General features: G+C 34.1%; 2 protein-coding genes across 2 annotated transcripts; both read left to right on the forward strand.

Annotated features, from left to right (window-relative positions):
- Window positions 1–687: 687 nt before the first annotated feature.
- LOC131605785 (MYB-like transcription factor ODO1) lies at window positions 688–2302 on the forward strand. Its single transcript, XM_058878098.1, has 2 exons — window positions 688–1127; window positions 1406–2302. The coding sequence occupies exons 1-2, from the start codon at window positions 865–867 to the stop codon at window positions 1950–1952; spliced, it is 810 nt and encodes a 269-aa protein (XP_058734081.1). The 5' UTR covers window positions 688–864; the 3' UTR covers window positions 1953–2302.
- Window positions 2303–4820: 2518 nt separating this feature from the next.
- On the forward strand, window positions 4821–8580 carry LOC131632184 (uncharacterized). The gene is made up of 2 exons (XM_058902991.1): window positions 4821–4967; window positions 8011–8580. Exons 1-2 carry the CDS (start codon window positions 4821–4823, stop codon window positions 8578–8580), a joined length of 717 nt encoding a protein of 238 aa, XP_058758974.1.
- Window positions 8581–9846: the final 1266 nt, after the last annotated feature.

Consider the following 9846-nt stretch of genomic DNA (forward strand, 5'->3'; position numbering starts at 1 on the left):
AGACGAGCATAATCGTTTCTAATGAATAAATAAGAAAGTATAGGGAAGTTAGAGAAAGAAAATGAAAAGGATAACCAGTTTTTTAAATATAATACTGATAATTAAATTTTATGAGTTAGACTCTTAAAAATAAACCAAAACAATATATTAATATTGGCTAAAAATGAGGCATTTACACAAATAATATAAATATACTCCATGTCTCAAATATAATTACTCCTTAAAAAGGCCAACCTATGAAATAAACAAAAAATCTTTGTCATTATAAACTCCTTTAGTTCACCACTGTAGGATGAGTTATTTTGGTGCATCAAACCGCTATGGTTTCATCAAATCAAAGGGTCACCTTGTTGATCAAGATCATGAATAGAGTTCCAACAATCGCCTTCACCATAACATGAAGTAGACACATACGTAGTGATGACGCAATGATTGAGTAAGAGTGAAATCATGGCAGTGTCTGTAATGGGAAAAAAAATGTTAAAAAGCATAATCATTTTACGCATTATTATAACACATTTTTCACTTTACAAGATATAAATATAAATAACCTTACACAAATCTTTGCTATTGGGTCACACACCTTTCAGCATCACCAATTTTGCTCAGCTAGTAAACACCAGAATACCCTATATTAGCTCCCACATACCTTTCACAACCCATTATGGACCCCTCCAACCTTCTCCTGTTTCTCACTGTCTCCTAAAAAAAACTTTATAATTTTTAATTATGCACATTTTTATTTCTTATGATTTAATTAATTACAATACAAAAAGGTGAGGGCTATATATAAAGGCAGTGTTGGTGAGACTTTTACTTTTGCATTAGTTTGAAAGACTTTACAGTATTGTTGTGTGAGTTATTATGGGGAGACAACCTTGTTGTGACAAACTTGGTGTGAAGAAAGGTCCTTGGACTGCTGAGGAAGATAAGAAACTCATCAATTTCATTCTTACAAACGGACAATGTTGTTGGCGCGCTGTGCCTAAACTCGCTGGGCTTAGACGTTGTGGGAAGAGTTGTCGGCTTCGTTGGACTAATTATCTTCGTCCTGATTTAAAGAGAGGCCTCCTCAATGAAGCAGAGGAGCAGCTTGTTATTGATCTTCATGCCCGTCTTGGCAACAGGTAATACAGACACCAGACACGTATCTGATGATGCAATATATATATATTTATCTCTGTTTCTCTTATTCTAATTTCAAAATTTCATTATTATTTTGTATTTCAATATGCAAATCCTTTAACCAGCATGGTTTTCTTGAGGTGTAAGCAATTGAATATTTGCATTCTTTTCAATATATTAATAATATATATTTTTTAATATGATATTCTCTGTGTGTAAATGTAGAGATGATACGTTAATCTAATAATGGTTTTTGATATATGATTGATTGTTTTCACAGGTGGTCGAAGATTGCTTCGAGATTACCAGGAAGAACAGATAACGAGATTAAAAATCACTGGAACACTCACATCAAGAAAAAGCTAATTAAGATGGGAATTGATCCCATCACTCATGAGCCTCTGAACAAACAAGCATCATCCAATGATACTTCATCCCCTGCAGAGAATTTGTCACAGCCTGACAATAACCATGAAGTGAAGGAAACTGATGCAGCTGTGAACTCAGAAATGAATTCAAGCTCACCCCCTACAGAAAATTCTTCTGGAGAAGAATCTCTTTTGCTAGATAGTCTCTGTAGTGATGATTCTCTAATGAATAGCCTATGGTTAGATGAAACACCATTGGTGGAAGCACTTTGGGAAATGGACATAACACCTATAGCAAAGACAGAGACAGAGCATACAAAAACTGATATGAATTTTGTGCCTACTTGGGAGGATAATTGTGCTTGGTTATTGGATTGTCAAGACTTTGGTATTCATGATTTTGGATTTAATTATTTCAATGAGATAGAAACTCTAGGGACAAAGGAAAATCAACATTAGAATTATATGATGAATAAGTAAGTATATTTGGCATGTGACAAGAAATACCATGAGCTCAAATTGAAGCTTGAGTTTTATTTAGTTAGTATTTCAATGAATTGTTCTTGGTGAGCAAAATCTAAGAAAAAATTGATAGCAGACCAAAAATCTTGGAAATGCTACATAGTAAATATTTAATTTGTTTTAATTGGTGTAATTTTATGTGTATTCTAGTGACCAAAAGAAACGTGGGCAAGTGTCAAAGTGATATTAGAGGATTCTAAGTCTAACACCTATATATTGTACAAAGATGATTACTTTGAAAATAATGGTAAAATCTTATGTGATTATTTATTCTGCTATCTGTTCTGTTGTGTTATCTTCATTTTTCTATTCTCTGTCACATTAGATGTTGAGGTGCATTTGCTGATGACATGATAATATTTTGAGATGTTATTGAAATGAAATACAGGCTAGGTAGTGCCATACATACTGATTTATAAAAGTGATAAGCCATGTGCGCATCATCTGCTCTAAAATATCTTAGTGTATGGTTGGTTCCATTCTACAAGATTCAAAATCAATTTTAAAATTGATTTGGAATGATTTTGAGGTGTTTGATTTTTAAAATTGATCTACTTAAAATTAAAATTTATAATTTTTGTGTTTAAAATTGATTTTAGTTGACCAATTTACATATATTGAGTAAATTATATAAAGGAAGGGAAGAAAATAGTTTTTTTTTTTGGCATAAAGGAGGGCTGTCTAAAAGTTTAAAGAAAACTGAAATTATCTTTTAAGAAACTCTAACAAATTTAAGAAACGAGATTCTACATTATTATCAACAATTAAAATATTTTTATTCATTTTTATGAATTTGAGAAAACGAAGAATTTATATAGTAATTGCTACAATTTTCTTTTGTCTCTTATCTATATTTCAGGATTCATTTTAGTCTCTTACCTTTTAAAACGATCAAGTTGATTCCTTATTTCTTCAAACCGTATTATGCATATCTGAATTCCTCTGCCTCGTCATATACATTTGACAATCAAGGACCATTTTGATGATTTTAATGGTTTAGATATATGAAAATTGAAAATAAACTCAATTTTTTATTTATTAAAAAATACAAAAGCTCCTCTAGGAGTCATCACTACTGGTGTTATTGGTGGGTTTCCTTTCTTGACTTTAATTACACCATAGTTACAAGTTGGAAGAAGTGCACTGATGATAGTCGAAGTTGGCAGAACTCATGATGCAACATTGCTTAAACATATCAACAAATTCCTCATTTCTAAAGTTCTGCACAAAACCAGATATAACAGAAGTCCATGACGCCACATCAGGCTTAACGCCATCTTCAATCATCAACCCGAAAATTTGAGATACCATTGTTCTATCACATTTCTTAGCAAACCTAGAAATCAATGCATTCCAAGTCACCACATTCAGAATCGCACCCATCGACATCATATTTTTAACCAAACCCATCGCCTCATTTGGAAACCCTTGTTAATCATATCCAAAAACAACAACATTTAGAGACACCAAATCCTTCATATCCATTCCATCAAACACCTTATGTGCATCTTCAACTTTAGCATTCTTATAATACATAACAATCAACGCACTTGAAACAAAATCGTCAATCTCAAACGAACACTTTAAGATCAAGCCATTTATTTGCTCTTCGTAGATTTCATAAAAGCTGCAGCGAGCACATGTACCGATGAGGGCGATCCTACAACGAACATTTGTCGAAGGAATTTTGTCAAACAATTTTTGGGCAATGAGGAGTTAGCCACAATATGCGTATTAAATTCATATTCATAGGTTCCTCACAATGCACTTCTTTATAAAACAAATCTTTAATTTCAAACAAACAATCACATTGGATGATGTCTCCTTGCTTTTCCATATTTTGCTGGCAGGTAGTGTCTTCACCGCTCCTATCATTAGTCAAGAGACCGCATGTATGACAGTTGTACAATACTTGGGGTTTATTAAGGAGAAGGTAATAGAGGATTTTAAGACTATGAGGGGTGCTCGACTTCACCTATCTTAGTTGTGTTATAGGTACGATGAGCTAGTGCAACATAGTATGTATAAGGCAGCCGCTAAGGTATACATGCTACATCTAGTAGGATGTACTATCTTAGTAAATAAGTCTCATGTATATATCAATGTGAAGTACATGTGGCTGTTTAACAACCTAATGCATTGCAGCTAGGCATGAGGGTGTGTTGCATTGACAATTCTATATCCTGCACTTAGAGGGGCAACCATTTTTTTAGAACAAACAGCTTGCTAGTTATATGAGTTTGTTTCAGGTATAACTAAATTATCATTCTTATTATGTTAGTTCTGTTTATGACACTATTTTTGGTTATGTGAGTCTTTGTTATTATGTAGTGCTGGATATACGAGCATTTCTCGTCCATTTGTGATAGGTGGGTTATCGCTACCACTGCTGGGTCCCCATGGGCCAAGAGATTGAGGGACAGACATGCACACCCATAAGGTGTTGTAGTGTACATGTGGAGGGTTAATGCACTGATTGTAGACTATGTCATCTGGACACCCTACACTGGCCATAGAATGGGTGAGGAGGTTGATGACACTAATTTTTTCTAGTTACCTATGATAAAAAGGGTTAATGGCTAGACATTTACCTGAGAGGTGTCTGCGCCAGTATGGATATGTCCATGACATCCCGCGACCAGTCCCTACTATTCCATAGGAAGGCATTGATAAATGGTTTCGTGGTAACATTATGAGTTCTACACATGTCATTAAAGATCGTGCAATGGTGGTTCAGTTCCCTATGGAGTGTGTGGATGGGTATTTGGAGTGGTTTGAGACTGTATCACACCCATTATCCCACCTATGCAGCATAGAGATGATGTTAGACCATCTCATGTTGGATATTCACATGATGGATCTTCTCATGTTGATATTGGAGTACCTTCTGATAACATGGCGTCGCTTCCACATGGTGGAGATGACGCTTTGTGCTTGCAGTTTGGCACGCAGGTTTGTAGTTTGGCACGCAGGAAACACACATAGCCTGTGGGGGACCTATTTAGACATTATTATTCTTTTTATGTATTATTTGTATATTATGTGTAGTACTACTCATACATTTCCACAAAATTGTTTATTATATAATATTTTTCCACTTCCATTGATGCATGATGGACAAAACTTAACATTTGACAAATTGTTACATAATTTAGGGTATGTTTGGATAAATAAAACTAAGGAGCGGAATGGAACGGAACGGAATATAAACCTCATTCCATTGTTTGGATATTTTAAAACGGAACGGAACTAATATCTCACTCCACTGTTTGGAAATTAGACGGAGCGGAAAGCATTATAATTTTTTTATTTCATGTTTACCCTTATAAACACTTAACAAAAAGGAATTAATAAATACAATGTAATGTTCTATGCTCGTTCAATTGAAGCACTAGATATGACAGTATCATATACTAGTAAACTATACAATGTAATGTTCTTTCTCAGAATTTTAATAGTAAATCAACAATAATATACTAGTAATATAATAATAGTAAATCAATTCAGAATTTCAACATCTTAATTATGCCGTCCACATCTCTAAAAATTGTCGCATCAAATTTGATTGGTCCTTTAGTTAGTCTACGGTGATATGATTTACACATAGCTTTTAAGTCTTCATCTATCTCCAACTTAATAAAGTTGTATTTCACTCTTCCATCAGTATCAATCTAGTCTTTAGAAAACTTGATCTTTCTCACCTTTCTTTTATCTGTGTCGAGCAACAAATCGTTCAATTTTGATATCAAGACGGCAAGACATGCGGTGTCTGTCGGAACCCAAAACTCTACGGGAGTTTTCTCTCTGTTGAAGTACACTTTTATCTTAGACAAAAAACTAAGGAAGATGCATCGTAAGATGTTATTTTGAAGAACACCACATAACCCCTATTTATACAACTTTGGAGTCAACCAGATTTTTCAAGTATAGACTAAATATCCGGTAATTTCAACAACAAAAATTAAAAACCGATGTCATTGAAAAAATTCAAATATTTTTAAAATTCCGATGCATCGGATATTTCGCAACTATCCAATATTTCATCTAGATTTTTTACCTTAACTAGTCAGAGACCCGTGCTGTCGCCCGGGTGCATTATTTATGGTGTAATAATTTTTGAACGATATGAAAAATTTGAAGTAAAGAAGTTTGATCAAATTGCATATATAAAATAAAAATTAAATAAAGAAATTTGACCAAATTGCATATATAAAATAATGATCCACAAAAAAAGATTTTAAGATAGTCGTACTCCCGCACAAGCGAATTTATTTGCTACAATATAAAATATATTTAGACGTAAATTTGAAATGAGATATTTAATTGTAAAATAAAACATTATCGTAAAATTTAATTGTATTAAATAATCATATAAAATAAAAAGAAAAAAAGGGAAATTTGAAAATAAAGATTTTAGTTTTCAAATAAAAGTTATTGTTGATTAAAATAAAATAGATATTGTGTTGAAAGTGACCCGTAAGAGCAATCATTTTATTATCGTATTCATGTGTTGATTTTGTGTGTAATAGGTAATTTGGTCAATTAAATAGTAATTCTTTGGTCAATTAATAGGCAACTATCCAATATTTCATCTAGATTTTTTACCTTAACTTATCACAAAGACAACCTAGACATTATTGAAATATGGAGGATGCCAACTTTAAAAATAATAGTGGCAAAAAGATTCTTCTTATTGCAACGGCCGAAACAGAGGTGCGCAATCCAGCAGCCCAGGTCAAGAGCTAAGGGTTCATGTGTCCTGCTGAGAGAAACTATCAAATGCAATATCAATATAAAAATATTTAAAAATTGTGCATTGACAGTCAGTGTAAAACAATTATACACATATATTTAATAATTTTTTTTATATTTTTCATGTTATTTCAATATTTTATAAATAAAATTAAGATTTATTATAATACATGTCTCTCATCAATTAACAGTGTAAAAATATTATATAATTACACTACATTTTTTTTCCTCATGTTTAAATTTTAAATAGCGTAATTGTTAAGGTGCGTGTATATTTTTGAGAAATGATAAATTTAATTTCATAGAGGTCTTTTTGTTTTTTAGCTTATTTTTATATGGATATAAATAAGATGGAGATACGACACTCCACTATCCCATGAAGTAGAAGCTTGAAAACTAAAGCAATAGACTGTTTGATTATGGAATTGAAATATTTTAATGTGTCTGAAGAACTAGATTATAAATTAGTGGTTGCCGGCATCGCATTCGCCGATAATTCAAATCTTTAATTATATACATGTAGCTAATCTGTTAGCAAGAGTGACATATATTTGTTAGTCCTTAAAAGTCATATCTAATCATGAATTAAAATTATTTTGATAAATAAAATATTTAAGTTTGTTGTTGTAAAATGAAAGACTTAGTTAGAGAGTGATAGATAAGACTACGGTGTATTTTTATTTTTATTTTTTTATTAAAAGTAAAGTTTTAAAAATTGAGTTGAAATTGATGGTTCAACCAATTGAGTAAAAAAATGAGCATTTTCTATAATTATACTAGTACTACTCTAGTCTTAAATATAGGCAAAAATGATTTTAAAAAGTCACGACAAATAACAAGATATGCCATAATAGTTCAACCAAGATGGTAGTATTGTATGCCACAAAGTACGATTGTGCAAGGGCGTCTATCACTGATAATGCTCTCGTCGCAATGGAGTGCTTCCATTGAATGATGAAGAAGAAGAAAGGAAATAAAGGGGATCATGGTCATCAAACTGGATATGTCAAAAGCCTACGATAGACTATAGTGGGGATTTGTTATCAAGGTGCTCTCTTCGATGGGTTTCCCCGCCTTTTTGGTAAATCTCATTGAAAGATGCATAACTTCTGTGTCCTACAGGATCCTGCTCAATGGACAGCCTAGTCCAAATTTTCTCCCGGAAAAGGGGCTCCGTCTAGGAGACCCACTCTAACCCTATCTTTTCATTTTATGTGCTGATGTTCTTTTAGGTATTTTAAAGCGGGAGGTCAACACTAAGAAGATTCAAGGCATTCAAGTGGCGCGGAAAGCACCTGTTATCTCGCATCTGTTTTTCGCGGACGACTGTCTACTTTTTGCAAAGGCCAATCAAGGGAAAGCTGGTCGTATCATGGCTACACTTAAGGTTTACGAGGAGGCCTCTGGGCAAGTGATTAATTTGGACAAAACTGAAGTGTCTCTTAGCCGTAATCTCATGGAGGAAGAAAAGCTTTCTATTTGTTCTCATCTGGGAGTTGCCTCGGTGTTGAGCCACACTAAATACCTTGGTTTGCCGGTTATATTTGGAAGATCGAAAAAAGAGGTGTTTACTTTGGTTGTAGAGAGAGTCTGGAAAAAGATCAAGGGCTGGAGGGAGAACTTTCTCTCGAGAGCTGGTAAAGAGATACTAATCAAGGTTGTCGCTCAAGCAATCCCTAACTATATAATGTCCTGCTATAAGCTACCTGAGGGTATGTGCCAAGAGCTTCAATCTATGCTGGATGCGTTTTGGTGGGGGTCTAAAAACGGAGAAAAAAAAGGTTCATTGGATGAGCTGGGACAAGCTGTCTAGAGCTAAGGGGAGGGAGGTTTAGGCTTCAGAGGTATTAGTGAGTTCAACACTAGCCTCTTAGGTAAACATTATTGGCGGCTGCTTAATAGGGAAGACACCTTGGTTGGGAAGGTATTCAAAGGGAGATACTATCCTAATTGTTCTCTAGAGGAGAGTGGCGTTGGTTACGCTCCCAACTACGCGTGGAGAAGTATTTTAAGTGCGCGAGAGGTGGTCAGGAGCTCGATGGAGAGTTAGAAATGGTGAGTCCATAAAAGTCCTAACTAATAGATGGATTCCTAACAGCCCTGGTTTCAAAGTTGTAGGGGCTGCGAGAGGTATTGGCCCGGATACAAAAGTTTGCGATTTGATTGATCAGGACCTTGGTTCTTGGAAGAGGGAAACAATTACTGCTGTCTTTGATCCCGTTGTGGCTAAGAAAATAGTTAGCATCCCTATCCCTCTCACAAAACTAATTAATTTAGCACCACGAGAAGGACGAAAACTATCCGGTTTGTTCTGTTTATCATTATTGCGTGAATAAAAAATTTGCAAGTCTACCGGACCGTCGGTGTTCGGTATATATTGGATTTGTTTTTAAACAATCAATGAATCTTTTAATAAGATACTTTAATTAATTTGGTAAACTTTTATACCAAATTTTTTGATGACATGCTGGATTTTTCGCGACTGAATAATTTATTTTGTAAAATATGGTTAAGAAAAAAATGACAGAAATATTTTTAATATTATGAAAATACGCGGAATGTCGGGTCTAATAGAGAGAAGTCAGATATATTTCTTGTTTAAGCCTGATTGTTTATAAGCTATTATTCAGGGCCCATTAACAGTGGCCCAGCTAAGCATGATTAACACGTGAGAAGAGAGCCATTTGATTGAGAACACTTGGTAGGCCTTCACCGTCCTTTCCGCCGTTTCTCCTCCTTGCAACGATGCAGCTTACCTTGATTCTCTAATACATTGTTACTCCAAATTCGTCGTCATATAGTTATATTCGTGCATTTCTTAAACTTCCATGCTCAAATTTCTAGGGTTTGTTTCATTTCATTTATCTCTGGCTGAGCTTTGAATTTTCCAATTTTAGTTCCATAGAAAAATCAAATTGTTCTCAAGCTACTCACAACGGTGACAGTAGCACTCCAACTATCTAGTAGAGAAGACAAAAGTATCAATTCCCGTACCTCATCGTCAAACTCGATTCCAACTAAACTTAACTAGGTTGTGACGATGCTGAGTTTATTGAGATGTTGAGTAGTTGAAGCGCCT

Source organism: Vicia villosa, linkage group LG1 (genome assembly GCF_029867415.1).
Source record: "Vicia villosa cultivar HV-30 ecotype Madison, WI linkage group LG1, Vvil1.0, whole genome shotgun sequence".
NCBI classification, from domain to species: Eukaryota; Viridiplantae; Streptophyta; class Magnoliopsida; order Fabales; family Fabaceae; genus Vicia; species Vicia villosa.

Coding starts and splice junctions, on each gene's coding strand:
- LOC131632184 (XM_058902991.1), top strand. CDS start 4,821: ATGCAGCATAGAGATGATGTTAGACCATCTCATGTTGGATATTCACAT. Junction 4,968..8,010: donor GCTTGCAGTTTGGCACGCAG/GTTTGTAGTTTG, acceptor GGTATTTTAAAG/CGGGAGGTCAACACTAAGAA.
- LOC131605785 (XM_058878098.1), top strand. CDS start 865: ATGGGGAGACAACCTTGTTGTGACAAACTTGGTGTGAAGAAAGGTCCT. Junction 1,128..1,405: donor CATGCCCGTCTTGGCAACAG/GTAATACAGACA, acceptor TTGTTTTCACAG/GTGGTCGAAGATTGCTTCGA.